Below are 26,644 nucleotides of genomic sequence, written 5' to 3' on the forward strand. Positions count from 1 at the left end.
GTATCTGACCATTTGACCTTTAAGTAGTGGCACTGTTTGGGGGGCAGTAGCTATGGAACCTTTAGGGCTTAGACCTTTGCAGATGAAAGACTACCGCTGGGGGCCAGCCTTGAGGGTTTTAGCTTTACCCCACTTCCTACAGACTTCCCTGCATCATGTGCAGGTGAAATGTGATCAACCAGCTTCCTGTTCTGTCCATCTGCTGCCAGGCCTGCCTCAACACACAACTCATGTGAAACCATAAACCAAAATAAACTTTAGTCATGGTGTTTTATCACAGCAAGGAAATAATACAAGGGATGTTTGAGATAGACCAGGCTGTCCAAACAGTCCAAGCTCAGTACTAGAGCTACAGGGATCTGCTTGATATAGCTTCCTTAGTACTGAGATTACACAGACCACTATGCCTGACTACCTGACTCCCCACCACCTGCCAAGGACAATGTATTAAGTTAGGGACTGGGAATGAGTTCAGCAGGTACGGCGCTTGCCAGTACGCACAAAATCCTGAGTTCAGTATCCCCAACCACACATATAAAGGCGTTATCTCAGTAGGTGAAGTGAGGGTAAGAAGCTCAAGGTAACCCTGAGCATAGCCAAGTTTGAGGCTGATCTAGGTTACATGACATCCTATCTTAAAATCATAAGTTTATTTAGCATATCACTGAGAGGAGTCGCATGGCATCACTAACAGATCTACCTGTGAAAACTGGACTGAATTACTGAATCCTGTCTTAGTCTACTGTAGTGGCTGTTCCTGGCTGTCAACGTGACTACATCTGGAATGAACTACATCCAGAATTGGAAGGCTCACCTGTGATCCTCATCTTGAGACTGGGAGATAGAAGTTTCTGACCTGGATCTTGGCATGGAGATCTTTTTTTTTTTTTTTTTTTGGTTCTTTTTTTCGGAGCTGGGGACCGAACCCAGGGCCTTGCGCTTCCTAGGTAAGCGCTCTACCACTGAGCTAAATCCCCAGCCCCGGCATGGAGATCTTGAGGCAAAGTGGCTATGAATCCCAGGAGCTTAAGGCAAGGAGATCTCTGAGAGCAAGGTCACCCGGGACAAAGCAAGTCCCAGATCCATGTGTGGTGTTACACACCTTTAATTTGGGACACACCTGCTGGAGACTTACATAAAGACATTGGAAGAAGGAAGACTCTTTTTTTTGCCTGCCTGCCTGCCTGCCTGCCTGCCTTGCGGGACTGTGCCACTGCTAGATCCTTGGACTTCCATTCACAGCTGCTGGGGAGTTGGACTACAGACTGTAAGTCATCAACCAATTCTCTTTCTATATAGAGACTACCCATAAGTTCTGTGACTCTAGAGAACCCTGACTAAGACATCTACCAACTGATGCCTTTGGACAGTATCTAGTTTATTTCAATCAAAATAGCCATACCCACTTAACTAATTTCCTGGGACCTGACCTAAAATAAAGAGACCAACATATGACCTTGTTACTATAGCTACCAAGGTTAAGAAATACACAGTGTACTTGGCCACTCATCCCACAAACACCTGATACCACTTCTGACTCACTAGCTCCAGAAAACTAGACTTACCGTTTGCTTAGCAGTCAGGTGTTTACACACTTCAACTGCCAGGATCCTAGGAAAATGGAAAAAAGTCACTCACAGAACCAAACTTTAATATCTATGACCATATGAAAAAATCATACTAATTTTAAAAATAACTCTTTAATCATATGCACATACAGGAGGAAGGGTAGCACCAGGCTGACTGGGTGAACTTGGTAGTCTCTTTGCCCCAGTATCAGCCTGGCACGGTTCTGAGATCACACGCACAGTTGGGTAAGGTTGGGAAGCAGAGTGAGAAGAAGACACAAGGCTAGCAGTCGTCTCAGTCGGTGGACTCCAGCACAGATTCACTCAGGGCAAGGTCCCAGTAGTGCTCAGCCCCGTGCTTCTTGAAATGCTCACGCGCCATGTTCTCTGTAGGGCACTGTTTGAACTTCATCTCTCCAAAGCTCCGGTCTTTGGCTGTGCCCTAGGTAACAAGTGAAAGGTATATTTATTTACTTATTTGAAAAGAATAACTCCCTTTGAATTAGAAATCCTACCTCAGCATCCTAATGTACCACCAAACCCAGGAGAGACTAGAATTGTAATAAGCTTTCTAATTCATCCGCTATCCAGTGCTGGAAACTGAAGTTAGAGCCTTATTCATGTTAGGCAAGCACTCTAACACCTCAACTTAATTAAACAGGTCATAATACTCTTTTAAAAAGGCTAGTAACATTTGTGTAGCAACATCCCTAGCTGAAATGTGATTCTATGATAAAGTAATTATAACCCCATGTCTTAGATATTTGTGTAATTATATATAAGGGTTTCTAGTTTGTTTTTTTCTGTTACTGTTTTAAAGGGAACCACAGATGTAAACAGCTTTTTTCCTCCAAGTACTGGGGATCTAATCTATGGTGTCAGGTATGTAAGAAAAACAACTCTAGGGGTTGGGGATTTAGCTCAGTGGTAGAGCGCTTGCCTAGCAAGCGCAAGGCCCTGGGTTTGGTCCCCAGCTCCGAAACAAAACAAAACAAAACAAACTCTACACTGAGTAACAGCATCAGCCTCTTTTTTTTTTTTTTTTTTAAAGATTTTTATTTTACGTATGTGAGTACACTGTAGAGTGAGTACACTGTAGCTGTCTTCAGACACACCAGAAGAAGGTTTCAGATCCCATTACAGATGGTTGTGAGCCGCCATGTGGTTGCTGGGAATTGAACTCAGGACCTCTGGAAGAGCAGTCAGTGCTCTTAACCACTGAGCCATCTCTCCAGCCTCCCAGCCTCTTTTTTTTTTTAAGACTAAAAAATTATTTATGAGCTAGAGAGATGGCTCAGGAATTAAGAGCAACTACTGTTTTTTACAGAGGACCAGGTTTGGTTCTAAGCACCCACATAGAGACTCACAACTATCTGTACCAGTTTTGAGGGATCTGATACCCTCCTTCTGGCTTCTATGAGCATTAAGGCATGTATGTGATGTAGATACACACATATATGCAAAGCAAAGCACTCACATACAAAATAAATCCCTTTAAAAAGGAAAACACATGTTCATGTGAGGGCAGGCCATCTGTCAAGGCCGCGGTGTCAGATCCCCTAGAGCTGAGTTACAGGAGATGAGCTCCTCCAAACTGAGTACAGGGAGTTGAATTTGGGCCTGCTCTAATTTATTCTCAACGCCCATATTTTATAGATAAGACAATGAGACTTGACGCCATCCTGCTCAGACTGAATGGCTGACCGACACACTGCCAGCGTCCTATTTTGCTACAGAGCTGAGGATCAAACTCGGACTCTAACTGCATTAGATAAGCACTCGTCACGGGGCTCCCACCCACCCACCATCAAATTCTTCCATCTAATGCAGTTTTACTCCCCCAGAGGAAAGCAGCATAATTTACTTCCCTCCCTCTTCAGGCCCGGAAACACTAACTTCCAGGTGAGATGTGCACTCCCACTCCTATTAGCATTATCTCCAGACACTTCCCCAGTTGGTGTATTCTACAGGCCAACTTCTAAACAGTGCTCTAAACATTCCAGCTAACTTTCCGTTGCAGCATTTTACAAAGACACTAACCTCCCACACTAGTACACATTTGTTAGTTTTCTTCACAGCTTCTTCATCAGATTCCTCATCATCTGGAAAAGACAAAAAAAATCTCAGTATTTGTTTTGCTTTTTTGAGACAGGTTCTCACTACCTAGTTCAGGCTGTCCTCCAACTTAGCAGGATTTGCCTACCTCCACCTCCCAATTCTGGGTTACAGGCACATGCCACACTTACTTATTGAGATAGGCGTTACCCCTGTACCTTGGGCCTCTTCTTCAATTTGAGACCATCCTCCTGACTCAGCCTACTGAGAGCTGGGATTACGAGCTTCAGCAATCATGTCCCAGTAAATATCTCTCTCTCTTTTTTTTTTTTTTACCTGCGCCCCACACCCTGTCCCTCAGTGTCCAGGATCTTGAACATGGTAGACAAATGCTTCACTAGTAAATTTTAATGCTAGCCCCAAAGTTATCTTCCTTGTGGCTGAGCATGGTGGCCTATGCCTTTAATCCTAGCACTTGGCAGTCAAAGTAAGGTAGACCTCTGTTGTGTGAGAAGCCAGCTAGGTCTACATAGTTTCAGACAAGCCAAAAACCAGTTTGTCTCTAAACAAAACCCAAAGTATCCTTTCCTGACTAAAAGTGTTGGTGATCTGAAAATCTGTTTTTTATATATTCAATACTCCTTTTTTGGGGGGATGGGAGGTGGGAGGAAACAGGGTCTCTGTATGTAGTCCATATCTGCTTTAAATTGGCATGTATCCTCAGTTGGTTTCAAACCCATGATTTTCCTACTTTCATTTTCTGAGTGCTGGGGTTTTGGGTGCACACTACTAGTCTAGAGTGATTAAAATAAATACCAACTTTTTTTTGAGACTCATGTGGCCTAAGCTGCTTTCAAACTGCTACATAACTCAAGATGACCTCCTTTGAGAGCCTCTTAAGTGGTACCATTACAGGTGTGAACTACCATGACATAGCTAACAAGAAACTTAACTGAAGAATAACATTGGGTAGATATTGTACACATGAATGCATAGTTTGCTGACTTTAAATATACTCTTGCAACCAGAACTTACAGCCAAGACAGAGAGGAAAGCCAGCTGGGAGAAAGTCCTGGAAGGATACAGGGAACAATGCTGTCTAAGTCAGCCTAGCTGGGCAGGGTGGCACACATCTTATCTCAGCCCTTACAAAGTACAGGCAGGTGGATCTTAGGAATTCAAGGCCAGCCAGTGCCATACAGTGAGACCCTGTCTCACACAAAACAAAACAAAATTAAGTAGTCTGTCTAAAATTCTTGAACACTAGACTATTCTAGGAAAGGTGGAAGAAAAGCAGACAGAACTATTATCCCACCTCCCATAGCTCTCCCATTTAATCCCTTCTAACCCCAATTCACCATCTCCCTTCGTGTTAGACGTCTGCTCATCCCACTTTATCCGATGTAGCATGAGACGCTTAAATTTCTTCTGGGCTTTGGGGCCTGAAAGAGAATTTTGAGTTGGAAAGATGACACCATAGAAAGAACCTCTGAGCCCGTCTCACACTTGGATGGCCCTGGGTGGGTGACCTGAGCCCAGGACCAGAGCACAGGTCCTACTGCAGACACAGCAGAGGCCACACACCTGCTTCACACACCTCTCTCTGCCTTCTCCCCACCATGCCAACCACTTTAGGGCTCAGGCTGTTGAAGAAGAGCTTCCCTCAACCCTGTGCACACTCACCCCCTTCCACGACCACCACGTTGACATCCTTGTGCAGCACTACCACCCCCGTCAGGTACAGCTGCCCAGCATTGGCCTCGATCTTGAACTTCTTGGCTGGGTTGCTCAAATTTCGAACTCTGGAGGAGGGAAATTTTAGTTACGTCTTCAGTTTTACTATTAGTAGCTGCCTGAATGGAATGGCGAATCCAAGGATCTACAATCAGGACCTCTGGAGCACGGCTGTGTTTCTATTCTCTTGTAAATACAGTTCTAGCTTACTTTTTTTTAAAAAAAAAGATTTATTCATTTATTGTATATAAGTACACTGTAGCTGTCCTCAGACACACCGGAAGAGGGCACTGGATCTCCTTACAGATGGTTGTGAGCCACCATGCGGTTGCTGGGATTTGAACTCAAGAGCAGTCAGTGCTCTTAACCTCTGAGCCAACTCTCCAGCCCCTGTATCTTACTTTTTAAAGACAGGGTCTCATTATGTAGTGTGGCTGGCCAGAAACTCACTGCATAGACCAAGCTAGCCTTGAACTCAAGAGATTCTGCCTCTGCCTCCCAAGTGCTGGCCACATAGTTCTCCATAGTAAGTAGTTAGAATATTCTCTATGAATGCAGGACAGGTACTTACTATCATCCAAAAGTATTTATAAGCACAATGTTCCAGCAGGTAGAAAAGGCTCTAAATTCTGTCACCTCTAGAGTGTAGATGCCATATATTCATAAAACTTTCCAAACAGAGACATCAAAAGCTGTAAATAGTAATTAGCTATAGATAGAGTCCTAAGAGATCAGAGAACAGGGAGGGGACTCTTTCAGAAAGTGCTTCTCTATATTATTAGAACATATCTTGCTGTTTTCCAGTTTGGGATAGCCAAAAACGTGCTATGTGGCCCAGGTTAGTTGCAAACTCAGAACTGTCCTGTTCCTCCTATGTGCTGGAATTACAGGTATGCATCATCCCATCTGCTCCAAAAATTTTAATCTAAATAAACAGTAGTTTAATAATAATGTGCCACTTCTGATAAAGAACTAGTTAGTAGAAATAAGCATAGCTAAAAAGTAGGAAGCATAAATTTAACCTAGAAAAATAAAATAAAGACATTATATTAATACAAAAATAAAAATGTATTCCAGCATGTGGATAAAGACAGGGTAATAAAGAAAAAAATTGTCCTTTCTAGAGAAGTGAGGTATTCATCACAAAAGAATAATATAGGAGGTATATTTTAAGGCTACAGTGATTGGGCTTCCCAAGTACTGGGAAGATATTGAGAATTTAGGTGCAAAGAGGGCATGATGATGGACCACACCTTTAATCCCAGAACCAGGGAGGCAGAGGCAGGTGGATCTTTGGGTTCGAGGCCAGCCCAGTCTACTTATGGATCGCCAGGCTATCTGGGACTAGGTAGAGAGACGCTGTCTCAAAAGAGAAACAGGGATGGCTGCCTATGTAACACCTACCTATACACAGATATGTGCACCCCCTGTGAAATGTCTTCTTTAAGCTTTTTAACTTTCTTGACCTTTCTCTGTTCTGCTGTAAGTTTTCGGGCAGCGTTGGCCTCTTCGTGCGCTCTGTCGTGACAGGAAGGACATCCACAAGTGAGAAAGGCATTGCCGATCAGAGGCAGGGCTAAGGGAAAGAGAGAGCAACAGAGGACTCTCCCCTCCTCCCACAGCAACCCCGGGAGGGTCTGGAAGGATAGCACCGGGGCTCTGCCCATCCCACCCCACCCCACCGCACTCCACCCCACCCTACCCCACCGAACTCTACTTACTTCTGTCTCTTTGCCATCTGAGCTCTGACGTGGGCTTCTACCTTTGTAGGGTCTTGAACTGCTTCTGTTCCTAATACTCGCATTAAATTGGAGATCCTCACTACAACGGAAAGAAAGCAGCAATCAATCTCCTAATCTCTTATATTACTTCTTTAGCTAGGATCACCTACTAGCTATATATACTATCTAGGTATATCCTCCCAAATATATATATTCATGAGGACAATAGTTGTATTTGTAGAGTTTATTTATTTATTTTTAATGCTGATGAATGAGAAATGAGAAATAAATTGAACTCCTATAAAATCTGAGTTAACCAGGTAAGGATTTTCAATGTAGGAATTATTGTAAAAAGTGAATTTAAAGCAGAGATCTGAAATAAGCAGTGATTAAGAGAAGTTAAAAAAACCCAACCAACCAACAACAAAATAATTAAAAACAAGTTCTAAATGACTTCTATAATGAATGTGTTCTAGAATGTATTGTTCTGCTATAAGAAAACAGCACAGGTAAAAAGAAATCCTGTAAATGATTAAAAAAAAAAAATCAAAAACATTAAAGTGCCTTTAGAAGACAGATTGACGGACTGACGGACTGACTGACGGACAGACTGACGGACGGACTGACTGACTCTGTGGTAGCAGGCCAGCAGGCATATACCTTTGGGCTCTGGAGGAGGTGTCAGGCCTAGCCTGACTTTCTCCTGTAGCTCCTTCTGTGCCTCCCTCCTTGTTTGCCTCCGAAGTTTCTTCTGCTCCTTCTTTGTAAGATACACACCCAGGGTAACTGGTGTGTCATTGTCAACTGTCAAAAAGAAAAAAGAGTTACCAAAACATAAATCACAGGAGCTTAGATGTGTATCTCTCACTCAGAAAAGCCATCAACTAGAATCTGAGGGAAGAGGCTGAAGGATAAGGCTTGCTTTGTGGCCCAGACTGGCCTTGAACTCAGGTCCTATTGCTTTCACCTTAAAACTGCTGGAATTATAGGCATCCACAAACCGTGTGACCCATTTGTTATTTTAAGGGGTGAGAGGGATGTGATTATTTTTTACTATAAAGTATTATCTCTCATCAATAGTGTTTAAGAAGCTGAACACTTTCAGCAGATGCAGTGTGCAAACAGCAGCACTGGGTAAGAAGTCGAGGAAGTGTAAGAATCTAGAATTCCACCCAGGCCCTACTTCCTGTACTTTGCTGCTTCCACGGAATACGATTTGAAATTCGCTAACCTATACAACAATAAATTTTGTGTTGGCAATGCAGCAATGGTAACTACTGTACAACTCGTCTCAATTTCAGTACTAGGAAATAGGGAGAATCCTCTGGAAGGAGCTAGAAGGGGAGATGGTTCAACAGTTAAGAATACTTATGGGGCTGGGGATTTAGCTCAGTGGTAGAGCGCTTACCTAGGAAGCGCAAGGCCCTGGGTTCGGTCCCCAGCTCCGAAAAAAAGAACCAAAAAAAAAAGAATACTTACTGCTCTTCCAGAGAACCTGAATTCAAGTCCAGTATTTACATAGGCAGTTTATAAATGTCTCTAAATTCTAGGACTTCCAAGAGCACCTAGATACATGCACATTACCCACTCCCCATGACACCTAAATAAAAATACATTCATTATTTTAAAAAGTGCACACTGCTCTTCCCGAGGACCTAACTTCGGTTTATAGTACCCACACGGGGTGACTCACACCAACCACCTGTAGCTCTAGTTTCTGATCACTGAGGGCATCTGCGCATTCACACATGCACACAGACACACACACAGACACACACACAGACAGACAGACACACACACACACACACACAGAGATCTTAATAAACCTTTACTAGCATCACACTCTAACTGAACCAATGGGCTTGATAGTAAAATAAAACTTTTTAAAAAATCCCCTATACTTTTAAAGCATATTTACTTGATAGTTTATGACAGTTAAATAGAATCTAATTAAGCCTAGTTCCTATTTTTAATTTGTATTATGGGCCTAATCTAAAAAACCTAAAACCTGCGATTCTCCAAAATGATTTTGAACAGGATGTCATTATCCCAGGCTGGTCTGAAAGTCAGTAGGTGTTGAACTCAATATACGAGGATGACCTTGCACTTCTAATATTCCTGTCTCTACACTGATATTATTAAAGTGTATAAAAGTGCTGATATTAAAAGTGTATGGCACTGCACTTGGTTTATGTAGGGCTGGGATCCAACCTAGGGGTTAATGCATGCTAGACAAGCATTCTACCAATTGAGTTATATTCCCAGTGTCAGAAATCCAGGAAGCATTTCAAATTTAACTTGTTTTGTATGTGTGGTGTGCAGACACGCATGTACACCTACATGTGTGTGCCTGTGTGTGTGTAGACCAGAGGCTAACTGGCGTCTTCCTTAATCGTTCTCCACTTTGCACACTGAGGCAGGAGGCTTGCTCTAGGGCTGTCTCTCTCTCACACCTGTGTAGCAAGTGCTTTACCCAATGAGTCACCCCTATCTCTTGAAATTAAAACTTTTCGACTATTATATTTTCAAATTCCCACATGAGATCTCAAATGCTATGAAAATGTCTCAAAGACTGAAACAACAGAATCTGAAACACTTTTGTCCCAAGCATTTCAGACAAAGGATGTCTGACCTTTATTTCAAGGTCTCAATATATTTTTCTGAACTTCTTGGAACTATGGCCAAGTGAAATTGTCACTATGGCATTATCTCAGTTCATCCTGAGGGAAGGTAACTCCCTTAGGATCTACATCCCTCTCTTTTGTTTGTTGGAAACAGGTTTTATGCACCCCAGGTTGGCTTCAAACGTAGAACTGCTTCATCTCTATCAGCTTCCTGATGCTAGGATTCCAAGAGCACGCATCATTATGCCCCGCCAGTAGCATATCAGCTGTTCTTTGGGGGAAACTCTAAGTTCTAAGTGACTTCCTGAAGGCACACAAATGGAGAACAGACCCACAACTACAACCTCTGCTGCTGTCTTAAAGTATATACAGTGGTCAGGTAAGCAACAATCGCCCTCCTCCTTTTGAGATAGAGCCTCTGTATCTATCCCATGCTTACATTGAATCACAATTCCCCACAGTGCTGGGGTTACAGACATGGAGTAACACAACCGCTTAAACCACCTATCTCATTTGACCAAACTAACAGATTTTATTATTTAAAAAAAGAAAAAAGGAAAAAAAAAGACTGAATAAAGTCAAAGACCCACAAATGGGGGCCAGCAACATGGGATTCACATACACAAAGGGTGGTCATTGCTAGAAGAATTTTACTGAGAAATTCCAAGTGATTTGGGGAAGTGAGTGAATTAGCACACATCTTCCATTTATCAGTGTCTCAGGCTAGAGACCCTTGGGTTTCTGACAGACTCTTCACCTCACAGATCCTTACCCAACCCAGGCACAGGAACAAATAAACAGGCTTATATTTCATAACAAATAGCCTAGGTAATGAAGTGGCACCTCCACTGGTTACCCCAAGAGTTAGCTAGATTTTGTTATTTTAATGCTAACACAATGCTAAAGGAAGCCAGGAGAGGAAAACAAAATAGATTGGGGGGGGGGGGGGGAGGGTTAATCAGGAGGCAGAGGCAGGAGGGCCTCTAAAAGTTCCAGGTAAGCATGGTCTACATAGTAAGACCCTTTCTCAAAACAAACATATAATGTATCAAAATAAATAAAAATTAAAAGCAAAAAACAAAATGGCAATAGATTGACAGTTTTTGGTGGTGGTAGAATTAGCATTTGACATTATTACAAGTTCAACTTGAAATATCCACAGTGTTGCCCCAGTAGCCACTGACCAGTTCAATCATTTAACTTAATTAAAATTTAAATTCAAGGCGCTGGAACGATGTCAGGAGAGCACTGGCTGCTCTTCCAGAGGACTGAGGTTCAGTTCCCAGCACCCACATGGCAGCTCACAACCATCTGCAACTCCAGTTTCAGGGGATCCGACACCCTCACACAGACATACACGCAGGCAAAACACCAATGCAACTAAAAAATAAATCATTTCAAAAATCACACGTGGCTCTAGGTTGGAGAGCACAGGCCAAGAGCGCATGTATGCATGCACTGTGTGGTCAATGCTGCATTCTAGACCTTAAGTTGGACAATCTGCACATTCATTACCTGGAGGGTTAAGCTGGGCTGGATGTTCAACAAGATTTGTGATTCCAAAATAATCTTCTCTCTTGGGATTTTCCTCTGTACTAAAATTGGAGGAAGAAAAGAAAACAAGATATGTGGGTAGAGATGATATCAAGAATAGCTTAGAAAACAAACAAAAAGAATAGCCTAGAAACACACTGAAAAAATATCCATTCTTTATGTGTTTTCCTATATTTATTATACTTAATTACACATAATTTTTAAAACAAGAAAATGGGGTCTCAATGGCAGATCACAGGTGTCAAACTCCAGTTCATACAGACATACATACAAACCTCCAATGTACATCACGCAAAAATAAAGAGTCGCACATCTTCTTTACACTAGCCATTCCCAATCTTAATGTCAACTTTGATATCCCTGATAGGCCGCCTGTTTTCTCTTTTTGATTCATTTTTATGTGCACTGGTGCTTTGCCTGCATGTGTGTCTGTGTACAGGCACCAGATCCCACCTCACAGATCCCTGGAGCTAGAGTTAAAAACAATTGTGAGCTGCCATGTGGGTACAGGGAATTGAGCCTGGATCCCCTGGAAGAACAGTCAGTGCTCTTCACCACTGAGCCATCTTTCCAGCCCCAAATGTATTTTCTGATTAGTAACAATGAGTTACTAGAAAAGCAGGCAGACAAATAAATAAATGGTTTGAAAAGAGAAAAAAAAAAAAAAAGGTTATGACACAGGCTTCTAAAGCCATTATCAGAATGAAGGAACAGATGTGAAGTTCTCCAATAAAGTCTTTGTCATGTGTATATTGTGCAAGTGTGCATTACACTCAAGTGGAGGACTTGCTCAATCCTTCTCCACCTTATAGACTGGCTGGCCAGTAAGCTGGAGGGATCCTCCTATCCCTGTCCTCCCTAGTGCTAGGATTACAGGCCCACACCATTATACAATCCTAGCATACTCATGCTCACTCACACGCATGTATGCACACACGAGTTGTTTTGTGTTCCATATGCATTTATGTATGTGTACCATGTGTGTGCCTGGTATGTACAAAGGTCAGAAGAGGGAGTTGGATCCCTTGGAACTGGAATTACAGGTGGTTGTAAGCCATGTGGATGCTGGATTACTTTAATTAAGTGCTCTTAATTTCCGAGCTCCCACAGCTGGCTTTTTACTACTGAATTAATATCTTAGACTGAGCAGCAAAGTAGTAGTTTGCCAACTGAGCAAACTCAGTGACACTGTGCTAATAAAGTTCATCATCATTATTGGACCAATAAATTAAGAACCTTTGTCCTAGAGGGGGTTGTAAACTCTGTAGTAAAGCACTTACTTAATTTGCATAAGCTTTGAGTATTACTAGTATTACCCATACTTCAAAAAGATGCCAGGAGTGGTGGTACACCTTTAATGTTAACACCCAGGAGGCAGAGGCAGGTGGATGTCTTTGAGTTTAAGGACACTCTACTGTACACAGTAAGTTCCAAGCTAGCCATGGCTACATATTGAGACTCTATCAAATCTCTCCCTGGAAAACAAAAACATAAAAAAACCTATGAAAAGAAAAAGAATGAAAAGAAATCAGTTACTAAATAAAGCAAGAGGACTAGAAAAATGGCTCGATGGCTAAGAACACTTCTACTAGACTGGGCAGTGGTATTGAACACCTTTTGTCCCAGCACTCAGAAGCTAGAAGCCAGCCTGTGACAAAGTGATAGCCAGGGCTACCCAGAAAAACCCTGTCTCAAAACAGCAAAACCAACAAAAAACCCAACTAACTGAAACCCACTTCTGCTTTTCCAGAGGCCCAGGGTTCAGTTCCTAGCACCCACACAATGACTTGTCAATGGGTACAACTCCAGGTCCTGAGCATCTGGCAGTCTTTTCTGCCCTCCTCAGGCACTAGGGAAACATGTGGCACATATTCATACACTTGCAGGCTATTCAGGCAAAGCATTCATACATATACAATAAAAATAAAAAGAAAGCTGACTGTAGGGCTAGAGACATGGCTCAGGGGTCAAGAGCACTGACTGCTCTTCCAGAGGTCCTGAGTTCGACCCTCAGCAACCACATGGTGGCTCACAACCGTCTGTAATGGGATCCAATGCCCTCTTCTGAAGATGTCTCTGTACTCATACATAAAATAAATAAATAAATCTTTAAAAAAAAAAGCAAGCAAGCAAGCAAGCTGACTATAGTAGCCCACACCTGAAATTCCAACATTCTTACAACAAAATGGGAACTGGAAAAAAGTGAATGGTTGGCAAAATCCTATGTGGAACACACTGGAGGTAACAAGAGAGACACCCCTCCTCCCAAACCTGTCTCAACAATGTAGAAGGAAAAACTGATAAAAAACTATACATGGGCACACCTGTACATCTGCATGCCTGTACACACACACACACACACACACACACACACACACACACACACACCACTAAATTTAAAGGGTGGGGAAAAAAAAAGCAGTGATAAATTTTCCTTTTTTGCAGCTCTGGTATCAAACCCAAGTACCTTCTACAGACGAGGCACATGTTTAACCACTGAACTAAAAATGGATCTTTATAAGCAGGTAAATACACAGAATACATAGTAAGAAAAAACCATAAAACTCTAAAATATGCCAAGATAAAATAGACCCTGGGTTCATCCCCTAGCCCTACAAAAATTAAAAAGTAAATATATGTTTTTCAGACTCATTTCACATTACTGGTCTCTGATTTTGGTACACTAACCCCAAAAGCTAAACATAAGTCAAGTCGGTTTGAAAACCTGTTTGTGTAGTTATTTACTCCTCTGCATTTAAAGTGTTATCTGATGTGTATTAGCACCTTTCTCTTGGTAACTTAACAAACTCACAGGTCAAAGCCATTGGGAATGATGTAGGAGTCCCACCACTCAATTTCAGGGATGTCGCCTTCCTTCAGCTCTTTTTTAGGAGCAATGAGGGCAAGTCTAGTCGACGTATGAATGCCTGTTTTTCTAGCAGCCTGTGAAATCTCTGCTTGCAGCTTTTCCAACTGAGCCTAAGAGCAAGACCAAACAAGGTAGGGAGGTAAGTTAGAGCAAAGAACGTCGTAGAGACACAAATTTGACAACAAATTTAACTCTTATTAAATTCTCACACCTAATGTAATGAGTTCACAACGTCTCAAGGGTTTGAAAGAGAAGCTGCCTCACTTTACTCGGTTTACTTACTCCCCCAACTCTTGTCTCTTTCACTCATACTGCGTGTTTTCAGTAGACATACATTGGTGGGAGTCCATAGAAACCTCACTCTGAGAAGACAAAAGGGTCAATCTAACTAACTACAGTCAATCCAACGCTCCCAAGCACATAGATTTCCTGTAGTCAATTTTAAAATCAGGCAATCGTTCAACAAAAGAAGTCAAGAAATTGCTTTGAGCTGTTCTCCTCAACTGTCAGTCAATGGGAAAATATCTACATAAGCAGAAAGCAGTCAGGAAGAGAAATCTAGTAAACAACAAACATTCTAAGAATATTAGACCACTTAAACCAACTACTCATTGTTTTAAATTGTTTCTATTTCCCAAATATATGGACCTAAAAGTGTCTTTGTGTCAGCTTCTTAACTTCTAAATTACCTTTGTCCGTAATCGTTGAGCAATCTTCTCAAATTTGCCCTTGTCATGGAATTTAAAAGTGCGTCTTTGACGCTGGGAAGGGGCAATTGAGACTCTGGGGTCAAAAAAGGTATTAGATTCCATGTCTTCTGATGGCTTTTCTTTTAGTTGCTGTTTGAACTGTTCCCTCTTCACAGCTCGAATGTTTGCCTTCAGGGTGGGCATGCGGTGTGTGAGCTCCACCTCCTTGCCTGTGGCATCCACAGTGCGGCCTTGCTCATCCAGGATCAGTGGGGTGGGCTTCGTCTGATCTTTTAACTCGACTTTCCTGAAAAAACAAAACATCCCCCAAAGAAATAAATCCTACATGGAACAACAAAGCAAGGAAAACCCAACAGAAAACAAAAGGAATCAGACTTATCAAAGACAATTGTAAATTAACCTTAGGGAAGGCAATCTCATCAGTGCTTAGGCTTGGTAAAATCTCCATTTAAAAAAAAAAAAAAATCAGAGGGCTGGAGAGTTGGCTCAGTGGTTAAGAGCATTGACTGCTCTTCCAGAGGTCCTGAGTTCAATTCCCAGCAACTACATGGTGACCCACAACCATCTATAATGGGATCCAATGCCTCCTGGTGTGTCTGCAGACAGTAAATCTTAAAAAAAAAAAAAAAAAAATCAGGGTTGGGGATTTAGCTCAGTGGTAGAGCGCTTGCCTAGGAAGCGCAAGGCCCTGGGTTCGGTCCCCAGCTCCGGAAAAAAAAAAAAAAAAAAAAAAAAAAAAAAAAATCAGAGTAGGGGGACTGAGAAGAGATGGCTCAGTTGAGAAAAGGACCTGGGTTTGATTTTCAACCCCAGTTGGGCCTTACGGTTGCCTGTAACTTGAGTTCTAGGGAATTCTAGGCCTCTTTCTGACCTCTGAAGATACCATCTACCCAGGAGCTACAAAGATATCTATGCAGGCAAAATATTCATATGCATAAAATAAATCTTGAAACAAAACAGCAAAAAATGTAAATTAGTTCTGTTTTTTAGCTAAGAGTTAATATAAAATAAAACATCAAACCATGATGAGGATATATCTCAGTATTTGAGAATTTGTACAGCACATTCAAGTTCATGGGCTCCCACAAAAAATACATCAAACCAAGTATTTGGAAACAGGGTATAATCAAATGAAATTAATTCTAAAATCATATTGAGAAAAATTTGTTCTTTTTTCCCCCTGGTTTTTCGAGATAGGGTTTGTGTAGCCCTAGCTATCCTGGAATATAGCCCAGACTGGCCTCAAACTCTGACTTCCCTGCCTCTGCCTCCTAAATACTGAAATTAAAGACATGTGCTCTTGCCACCACCTGGTCATTATCTAATCTTGTTTTATTCCCAAATTCTTCTCCTTTTTCAAAATTTATTTTCAGGTCCTCCAGAACCAGACTTAAAGATAGCCAACCTGTGAGTACGGAGAACCAAACCTTGGTCCTCTGGAATAGCAGCAAGTACTCTGAACTACTAGCCACCTTTCCACCAAACCCTCACCTGCCCTTTTTTGTTCTTATTTCACCTGCATTGGTGTTTTGTCTGCATGTAAGTCTGTGTAAGTGCATTGGGTCCTACAGAACTGGAGTCACAAACAATTGTGAGCCACCATGTGGACACTAGGAATTGAACCTGAATCCTTTGGAAGAAGAACCAGTGGTTTAACCATTGAGCCATCTTCTAGGTTATTCCCCTTCACCCCCATCCCTTTTGTGGTGGTTCAAGGGACTGAGAGCCCAAGGCCTCCTGCATACTAGCCAGACGTTCTACTACTGGGATGCATGGGAAACAACTCTATCATTTGCACCCAAGTTCTTAGTCTTGGGATGCTAGACCAATCACAAAGGAGACAGGGTCTTGCTACGAAGTTCTGGCTGGCCTAGGACTTGTTATGTAGACTAGTCTAAATTCGTATTTACCTCACTATTCTTGCTTCTCCCTCCTGAGTTAGAGTTGCAGACATATAGAGTCTCAACCAATATTGTTTAGTGGCTGAAGCTCTTAAGTAATAAGTCCAGAAATCTGATTCTATTCTTACCTCTGTTATTAAGTGAAAACATTATTTTATTTCTACCAGTTATAAGCAGACAACAAAAGCCAAAAATAAATGCAACTGAATTTAGATCATATATTAAAAATATAAAACTGTAAGAAATTATTTAATGTTCTTTGAGAAAATAAGTCATTAACAGGCCGGAGAGGTGGCTTAGCGGTTAAGAGCACTGACTGCTCTTCCAAAGGACCTGAGTTCAATTCCCAGCAACCACATGATGGCTCACAACCATCCATAAAGGGATCCGATGCCCTCTTCTGGTGTGTCTGAAGACAGTTACAGTGTGCTCACATATATAAAATAAATAAATCTTAGAAAAAAAGACAGAAACATGTAAGTAAATTACCTTTAATTAACTACTCCAAAAATGTTAGAAGTGACAAGGGACTGTGTGAAGGATACTCACGGTGGAGCTATGCCCATGGCATGGAGATTAGCTAGGCCCACCATGTTGGCATTGCCAATAAGCCCTGGCTTCAAAGCCAGCTGGGCCTGGATTCGGGCTTGTAGTTCAGCGGCTTTCCTTGCCTTCTCAATGGCATCATTCATAAAGGTAGCGGCCTGGGAGGGCTGAATAGTGTTGCCAATTGGAAGTCGCTCTGGTTGGGAAGAAGAAGGTGTCTTTGGCTATAAGACAGAGATTAAAAGAAATCCAAGAGTTTGAAACAGGCATAACACAGATACACACATAGACACCGTGGCAGATTATGGCAGACAGCTGGAGCACTTGCTGGACCCTCGAGTGGACGAATGACAACAGACTATGTGCTAACCCGTCTTTCAGTACCTGAGGTGCAGGGGGGCTGATGAAGCTCAGCTGCTTTTTCCTTTCCTCGATTTGTCTCGTTGCTGCCTCCATCATCTGTTTGATCTGCTCTCCAGAGGGAAAAGGTTGAAAAGATTAATTTCCCCCATACATGGTCCTAAATGAAAAGGCATTCAGTTCCAGAGACCCAAAATTTTGTGAATGTCTCCACAATAAATATATTATCTATACCACAGACAAGAAGATATACACTTAAGCACCAGAATTTTCTGATCGTTCCCCACCCCCAAGTTAGGACTGGTATATTAGGTAGCATACACTACAGTGACTGAGACTCAGACAGTATAAGGCTAGAACTGCGCCACACTTTCTGCCTGTATTTCTTTGGATAAGGCATTAATACCTTAACTTCTCACAAATCTAAAAGGGGGGAAAGCAGTGCATGCGTGCTTCCTAACAAGCTACTATGTTAAAAGCAGGCAGGGAGACTATAGAAATGGTTCAGAGCTAAAGCACCAACCACTCTTGTACAGGCCCTGAGTTCAGGTCCTAGCATCCACGAGGTGGCTCACAACCATCTCTAACCAGTCCTAGGGTATCTGACACGTAACTCCCACAGGTTCCTGTGTGCACATAAACATTCACAGTATGTTTAAAAATCATGGTTATGAGCCACGCATGACAGCACACGCCTTTAATCTCAGCACTTGGAAAGCAAGAGCAGGCAGATCTCTGTGTCTGAGGCCAGCCTGATCTTATACATTGTGAATCGCAGGCCAGCCAGGGCTAAATAGCAAGACCTTGTCTTTAAAAATGTTAATAATCACATTATCGGACCCTGAATTCCTACTGTAGGTGTGCATGGGCAATGGTGCAGGCTCTTTAGAGATGTCTCCATGAACCCTGGTTATGTCCTAACAAAATCAGAAAGAAGCTCTGAAGTCAAGCTAAGTGCTGTCATTTCATTTTCTTTTTCCGATGATGATGTATCATACCAGGTGCTCAATAAATCCAATTTCAATAATTCTTAGCTGGGTTACTTCTGATCAAACCAAAGACTGCTAAAATATAAAGGAAAAAATAAAACTCCCCCAAGTAGTTAACACAAACTCAAATCACGATCACTGTGGGCCTGAACCCATGTGCTTCAACTCACAAAAATCCCTTTGCTTCTTTTAACTGACCTGGAGCTTCGTTAGCATGCCAGGGCTTTCTGACGGAGGTCCAGGGATCACCTCTGGTTCCTCTTCTACCTCCTCAAAACGGGGTATTCGCCGCTTCTTTACCCCTGATGATTCCTTTGAGATCTCAGAGTCATCACCAAACACCTCCTAAAGGAACCCAAAATGAAAGAATTGTATCCCTCCCTAGGGGAAAAAGGAAGAACCATCCCAACCCCTACCAGCATCCTGTGGTTTCCCCAGGGAAATACGACAATCTTTCAAAAACTACTTGCAAGAAGCAGGGTCTTCTAGATATTCCACCAAGTGGACCATTCACCCAACTTCATCATTCTCCTTCCTGATTCAAGCAAATTTCATTCCCATGTTCTGATAAATGTTCCCATGTCAAGATCTTTACCAGTGCTACTGCCTATGTTTGTAATGCTCTTCTTCCTTTCCCACAAATCCTGTCTAAAACTCACCTCCTCCAGGAAGTTCTCCTCATTATCTATCTCACCCCACTCTGATCCAACTGTTCTTTCACACCGTCTCAGCACTCCGAGCTCGGCTCATGTTAGATCACATTATACTCTGACACTGTTTGCCAAGTGTTAGGTATTACTTTCTCCCAAGTAAAAGCTAAGTTCTTCCAGAAAAGAGATTTGTTCTTTTTTAGTATTCCCCAATAACATTTTCTTCTTATCATACAATGGGAACTCAAATATGTTGACTAATTTGCAAAATGAATTTAATAGGACCAAGAGTGGCCAACTGGAAGGGACAATGGGAAAAAGCAAATGTACACACCGGTGGTAGGCTTTGGGTGACATCCCCTCTTCACTAGGAGGGCTCGTGTTTTGCAAGGACATATCCTCAGCCAGGGGCGAGCGCTTCCTGGAACTCCTACAGTTCAAGAAAAAGGACTCTCCCATAATATATTGTGTGGAGTGGGGACTTGAATGGACCAAAAATGGGACCCATATCCCATGCTATCTAGATCTCTCCCTCAAGAAACCATTGTACTATCCCACCCAATGTAGTAAATTCATTCACAGCATGAGCTTGTCATTTACTGCAGCAGTACTGCTGTAACATAATCTTCCCTGAGTTAATCTGTATGGTAGGTGGTCTAATCATCTCCTCAAGTTCAACACAAGTCTGAAATTCCATAATCAATTGTAAATGTAGACAAAACTGCCACTCACATTTTGTAACGTGTGTCTGATTTATTGCAACTCCGCACTCCTAAACAGCAGACTGATTTAAGTCAAGGACTAAGTCTCCTTTCTCTGATCACCCTATAATGTTCAAAAAAACAAAAGGGATAGGAGTTTCTATTTTCCTGGTCATATGGCATGGGTATAGACCCAAGCGGACACTGCTTATTTTTCTGTGTGTACCTCAGGAAAAGCAAGTGATGTGCAAGGTATCAAAGGCTAGGGCTGGGCATGATGGTGGAGCATGCTCAGAATCTTGGCACTCAGGAGGCTGGGCCACAAGAACCTGAGCTTGAGGACAGTCTGGGCTGGGTAGCAAAATCCAAGACAAGGGCTGGAGAGATGATTTAGAGGTTAAGAGTGAGCACTGTCGGGGTTGGGGATTTAGCTCAGTGGTAGAGCGCTTGCCTAGCAAGCACAAGGCCCTGGGTTCGGTCCCCAGCTCCGAAAAAAAAGAAAAAAGAAAAAAGGAAAAAAAAAAAAAAAAAAAGAGTGAGCACTGTCTTGTCAAGAGTTTGTTCCCGTAGTGGCTCACAGTTACTTACAACTCAAACCCAAGGGGATCTGACACCCTCTTCTGATCTTTAGGGGCACTTGTGTGGATACATAGAAATAAAAATTTAAAAATGAGTCTTTAAGAAAAATCCATAAGCAAAAGAAAACTTGCTAAAGACAGACAACCTGATCATGGTGGTACACATATGTAATCCTAGCACTCGGGCACATCACAGTTCTAGAACGGCCTGAGCTAGCTATATAGTATGACCCGATCTCAGAACAAAGCAACCAAACATCTAAAAGAGCTGACGGGAAGGCAGATAGAGAAACTGGCTATGTTAGGGAACTGAGATAAGAGAGACCAGTCACTTGACACTGCTCATGTTAAAAGGTCATGACTACATAGCAACCACAGAATATGCCCTTTAGAAAAGGTGGTATTTCTACTCCCTAACTCTTTCACTTGGCCCACGCATGGAGTCAGTGACCCTCAGCAGGGTACAGAGTGATGTGGACTGTATGGTAGTTGTTTTTAGGCAGAGTATCTGTAAGCATTAAATAGAAATCTCTATTAATGAGGAAGAATGAGGTCTACAGTCAGGAAGCAGCAGAGACATTCTGAAGCATGTCTAGGCTTCAAACAGTCCAAGACTCTTGGACAGATCATTTTATAGGTAGTAGTAAAGAGGGAATGGTGAAAATAAAACCACATGTGAAAAAAAAAAAAAAAAAAAAAGACGAAGCTATCAATTGCTTCTTTGAACTACTTCAACTGGACTTCACTCATAATCCATAGACCATGACAGTGACAACCCTACCCTCTACTTTAATATCTGAGGACCTTTCTACAACACTGGGTGTTCTGTTTTGTTGTTGTTTTTAACCTCTATTAATTGTTGCAGTACTGGACGGAGCCCAGGGCCTCATGCATGCGGGGCAAGCACTCTATTAATGAGCTATCCCCAGCCCCAACACTAGGTGTTCTAATAGTAGATGCCAAGGGTGAGCCAGGTAAGCTCAGCACGTTTCTTATGGTTCCAAACACTCCTGAGCTCACTAGATAACAAACCATAACCTACCTTTAACTCTCGTTTCCTGCTTCTGTCACTGCTAGACTTGGAGTGTCTTGAGCTCCGGCCTTCCTCCACAGCTTCAAACAACTTATCCACAAATCGGAGAGTGGAGTCATCAAGAAAAGGTTTCAGGTGATCTGACAGGAAAAAAAGAGACCATAGATTAAAAAGTAAAGTATATAGTCCAATACCAGACATGTAGTAAACCACAGACTAAAAGAAGAGGGGAAAAGGTTCTTACTTTTTATTTTTTGGGGGGGGAATGCAGGAGGGGAGAGTGACAGGCTTTCTCTGTGCGGCTCTGGCTGTTGTAGAACTCACTCTGTAGACCAGGCTGGCCTCAAAGTCAGAGATCTGCCTGCCTCTGCCTCCTGAATGCTGGAATTAAAGGTGTGTGCCACCACCGCCCAGCAGGAAAGTTCTAAGAATTTCTTTGTAGAGGACTAGAGAGGACATACTGCTGCCAGTACCCAGAATCCACAATGAATACCTTACAACTGTCTATGACTCTAGATCCAGGGGAATCTGACCTCTCTGAAGGCATCTTCTCCCATGCACACATACCATATACAGACACACAGATGCATAATTTAAAACTACAAACTGTAGGGGCTCAAGAGATGGCCTATCAGTTAAGAGCACTGGCTGCTTTTCCAAGAGGACCTAGGTTTGATTCCCAATACTCACATGAAGGCTCACAACTGTCTTTTGTAACTCCAGTTTCAGGGGATCTGACTCCTTCTAGCTTGTGGAGCATATACATAAATGTAAACAAAACACTCAAACACATAAATAAATAAAACAAAAACAAAAATAGCCAGGCATAATAATATACACTTTTTTAATCCTAGATTCAGGAAACCGAAGCCAATTAAGGCTAAATTATGAAACTCTGTTTTCATAATAACTAAAGAAACAATTTCCTTTGCAGAATTCCCAGTTTCTGATTTACTTAATGACCTTGCTGTATGAAGTAAAAGGTCTTTTATTTTATTTTATTTTTTTAAGCAAAAAGTAGTATGGCTACTTTTGATGCTGAAATTGAACAGCAAAATTTAAAATGAAGGCTGGGAATGTAGCTCTGTGGAAAAATACTTAGGCAGGTACAGGGGCTGGGGTGCAATCCCTAGCACCTTAAAACCAATTTAAGATAAAATATCACTTTATACTACAAATTATGGAAGACTACCAATAACAAAATCTACGTATTTTGAGATGCCAATCAGAATCAGCCATTGATTGCAGTATATTTCCTAAGCAAATTTGACTTGGGTGACTTGGTACGATGATCAAAGATTGTAATTCACAATGCACCACGAATAATAAAAAGAGAGAAAGGTTGGTTATCTAAGCTCTTCCCATTATAACAGAAGAGAAAATAAGGAGCGAGGAATGGCTCAGCTGGTAGAGTGCTTGCCTAGGTGCCAGTTTCCTCAATCTTCAATACTGCATAAATCAGGTGTGGTGCAGGCCTGTGATCCCAGAATTCAGGACGCAGGACAGCAGTTCTCAACCTTCCTGATGACTCCACCCTTTAATAGTTCCTCATGTCATGGTGACCCCAACCATAAAATTATTTTGATGTTATTTCATAATTGTAATTTTGCTACCGATATGAATCCTAATGTAAAAACCTGATATACATGACATCTGATATTCAACCCTGTGGAGTCACAGCCCACAGGTGGAGAGCTGCTGATGTAGAGGAAGTAGACTCCTAAGTCTCAGGGCATCCTCGGCTAGTGAGCTGGAAGCCAGGCCGGGATCCATGAGACCCTGTCTTTTAATAAAAAAGGGGGAGGAGGGAGTGGTGTGTGCTTTTAATCCCAGCACTCAGGAAGCAGAGGCAGGTGGATATCTGAGTTTCAGGCCAGACATCGCTACAGAGGAAACCTTGTCTCAAAAAAACAAAACAAGAAAACAACAACAAAAGGAGAAGGGGCTAGCCCCACCTTTCCTTTGATGCTCCAATAGGAACAACCTGGGGCAGTTTCAAATTAGTGTTTGGAATCAATATACTTGTTAAGTCAGAAGAGTCAGAGAGGTACACACCAGCCGCCTTCTTTTTGTCCATGCCCTTCCCCACACAGTTCAATGCCGCTGTGACCACCGTGGGCTCTGAGAAACCCAGCACTCTCTTCACTGTCTTCTCTATCCATGGTTTCAGCTCATCCAGTTCCCGCTTAGACAGTGCCATTTTGGAGGAAACAGAGACTAAGAGCTCAAATCGGACAAAGTACTACACCTAAAAGAAACCAAGCAAGAGTCAGAGAAAAGGAAAACAAAGCAATCAAGATAACAGTATAATAAGGGTGCTTTCCCCACTCCTATTTTCAACCCCTAGGCATGTCTCTCCATTTGATATGGAGAATACTTTCCCTAAAACCAAGCTTCAAAACAGGAGGAAAGGGTTCCATTAGCTTTTCTGAGTTTTTTTTTTTTTTTTTTTGGTTCTTTTTTTTTCAGAGCTGGGGACCGAACCCAGGGCCTTGCGCTTCCTAGGTAAGCGCTCTACCACTGAGCTAAATCCCCAGCCCCAGCTTTTCTGAGTTTTGAGATAGGGTCTTACAATGTAGCTCATGCAGAACTCAACACTTGGCAATTCTCCTCCACTTACCTAGTGAGGAATTCCGGGAGCATACCACCATGCCCCACTCATTTGATATTTTGATTCTAACTCAGCATCAGTCATCAACACTATCTGAAGAATAAACAAACTAGGAATAACCTAATCTGAGGAATGGGTTCTAACTTCTGACTCTGTCATATAAAGGATAGGCAAACAGAACATCTGAAGAGTCAATCTAGAAGTCAACCTTACTATTACGTCTACTCTGGAAGGCATTCTCTAACCCGGCTTTGACCTAAAACATCTTTAATGGATACAAATAAGAGGTTTTATTCAAGTCAGTCCTCCTGTTAAATCTCATAATCTTTAAGAATGCTGTCATTTCTCTGTAGATTTATTCATGGTTGTAAGCATTCTATATGCCAAAATGATTCTTTATTACTTAATGCAAATTGGTGTAAAATTTCAACACTATTCATGCTTACATTTGGGTACTCTTAAATCTCAAACATCTTCACCAGCATAAAGTTAACTTAATTTCTGATTTTCTTCCCAATGGCTGTATGTCAGTCAATTGACCTTAACTTCCCAGCTGACCTCCTCTTAGCACTGCCCTGTATCGTAGTGCGATCTGGGAAATGACTCTTTCAAGGTGTTTAAAGACATCTAAAAGATGCCACCTCAAATGACCATACAAGTCTGTGATCCCAGCACAAGGGGAATCAGGAGTTCAAGTCCAGCCTTGTCTACGGAGTTCAATGTCAACTCTTGGCTATATGAGACCTTGTCATAAAACAAAAAGATGCAGTCTAATTAGCTCCTACAATTGACAGACTTATCTCTCAGAAGATCTATCAATGCACAGTATTTAATACACCTGAATGAAGCTGAAAGGCTGTTCCTCAGTGACAAGTCTTATGAATAATCCTGGGATTGCTTTTTGGGCCATCATGAGATAGCAGTATACTGCCTATCAAAAAGAAAGCAAACACAGGCACTAAAGGTGGAGAAGAAAGCCCACTGAAGAGAGGATATAGTAAGCACTACCATTTATAAGCCCTTAGGTAAGCAAGTTAATCACCAGAGCCTCAGGATACTCATCTTAGAAAGTGGGAACATCTGACATAACACTCCATTCAGTAAATACTTAAGTTCCTATTACTTGTTAAGCAGAATACTTACTGCATGTAAAGACACATACAGCAGTGAACAAAACAGCCAAGAATCCTCGTGTTAATGAAACTTACGACCCACTACAATTGAGTAATAGACTGGAAAGTTTAAGCAATTTTCAAAATCCAAAGTAATAGGTGAAACACTAGAAGACTGGATGTGAGCCCAGGCAATATACTGACAAATAGATGTCTTCAAATTCGACCCGAATGTGCAAACGAAGCAGTCAATGGATAAGAAAGTTCCAATCACTACAGTTGTCACCAACCAAATAACTATAATAGCGAGGAGGCGTCAGTGTCGGTGTGGGCCTGGGGGGTAGAGGGGAACGGGAGGAAGGCAGAAGGCTGTCTTCTGAATGAGCAGAAAGCAGACTCTCATCTTCTGAAGGAATTCCTTACTTTTCTAAGCTACAAGCCCCTGAGTCCCCCATGCTCCCTCTTTACTATCTTTCCAACTGGCCCCCGCTTCAACCGAGTCCGACCTAACTCCTCACCTCAGAGCAGGTCTGCCCACCCTGCTCCTTCCCGCCCCCGCCCTTTTCCTTCAGCAAGCCCATTCTGATTCCGTCCCCCAACAGAACCCGGGGTTCCTCTCAGCCTGCTTCCCGCCGAACACTCCCGCCCTGTCCAGCCGCTCGGACCGAAGGCTATCCTCTCGGGCGCAGGGCCACTACTCACCTCACAAACTTCAGCCCCTGAGACGGAGCCCGAACGTTACACCGGAACCGGAAACCTTCCGGTTGCCCTATGGCCCGCCGTCGCTACCGCCAGAGCCACCGCCACGCTGCGGTCCCTATAACACGTGACTTGAGAAGGCGGGACCTGAGCCGCGCAGCCGCGGTATCAAGGTGCCGGCGGCCGGGCGCACGCGCGGCGGGATCCTAAAGCTTAAGTCCGCTCGCTGACTTGCCGCGGAGCAAAGCCAACGTTAGTCCAGTCCTGATTGCCGGGAGCAGAAGTCGTTTGGCAGCACATTCCCTTGGGTCAAGAGTTAGTGCGCTAACCTTATTGCTAGAACTAAAAGCAAGGACATCCACATTCGTACTCAAAGTGTCCTTTATAGTAAAAACAAACAAAAAAAATATTAGGGGTTGGGGATTTGGCTCAGTGGTAGAGCGCTTGCCTAGGAAGCGCAAGGTCCTGGGTTCGGTCCCCAGCCCCGGAAAAAAAGAAAAAAAAAAAAAATTGAGCTGGAGAGATGGCTCAGCGGTTAAGAGCATTGACTGCTCTTCCAGAGGTCCTGAGTTCAATTCCCAGCAACCACATGGTGGCTCACAACCATCTGTAATGGGATCCAATGCCCT

At 42.5% G+C, this 26,644-nt stretch overlaps 1 protein-coding gene across 5 annotated transcripts; it reads right to left on the bottom strand.

Moving 5' to 3' along the window:
• Window positions 1-1,680: 1,680 nt before the first annotated feature.
• Prpf3 (pre-mRNA processing factor 3) lies at window positions 1,681-26,128 on the bottom strand. Of its 5 annotated transcripts, none has more exons than NM_001108559.1 (15): window positions 26,019-26,128; window positions 23,649-23,841; window positions 21,603-21,733; window positions 18,830-18,976; window positions 17,667-17,750; window positions 17,286-17,506; window positions 14,815-15,121; window positions 14,069-14,235; window positions 11,218-11,297; window positions 7,739-7,882; window positions 7,079-7,178; window positions 6,762-6,875; window positions 5,307-5,425; window positions 4,982-5,065; window positions 1,681-2,010 (listed from the first exon to the last, which is right to left on the bottom strand). In NM_001108559.1, exons 2-15 carry the CDS (start codon window positions 23,791-23,793, stop codon window positions 1,940-1,942), a joined length of 1,914 nt encoding a protein of 637 aa, NP_001102029.1. In that variant the 5' UTR covers window positions 23,794-23,841; window positions 26,019-26,128; the 3' UTR covers window positions 1,681-1,939. The 5 variants fall into 5 exon arrangements, 4 of the variants coding, with proteins under 4 accessions (NP_001102029.1, XP_063138242.1, XP_008759536.1 ...); XM_063282172.1 differs by lacking the exon at window positions 26,019-26,128 and adding an exon at window positions 3,609-3,670 and having other exon boundaries at window positions 1,685-2,010; window positions 23,649-23,793; XR_005500314.2 differs by lacking the exon at window positions 26,019-26,128 and adding an exon at window positions 3,609-3,670 and having other exon boundaries at window positions 1,934-2,010; window positions 4,972-5,065; window positions 23,649-23,793.
• Between the last annotated feature and the right edge of the window lie 516 nt (window positions 26,129-26,644).

Source organism: Rattus norvegicus, chromosome 2 (assembly GCF_036323735.1).
Source record: "Rattus norvegicus strain BN/NHsdMcwi chromosome 2, GRCr8, whole genome shotgun sequence".
In the NCBI taxonomy this organism is placed as follows: domain Eukaryota; kingdom Metazoa; phylum Chordata; class Mammalia; order Rodentia; family Muridae; genus Rattus; species Rattus norvegicus.

Excerpts from the sequence above, each read along its gene's own strand:
- Prpf3 (XM_063282172.1), bottom strand. The coding sequence starts at position 23,793 with ATGGCACTGTCTAAGCGGGAACTGGATGAGCTGAAACCATGGATAGAG. Across the intron at positions 7,179-7,738 it reads ACCTCCTCCAGAGCCCAAAG|TGAGGATCTCCAATTTAATG; the intron begins GTATATGCCTGC and ends TTTCCGTTGTAG. Across the intron at positions 5,066-5,306 it reads CGTGGTGGTCGTGGAAGGGG|GCCCCAAAGCCCAGAAGAAA; the intron begins GTGAGTGTGCAC and ends ATTCTCTTTCAG.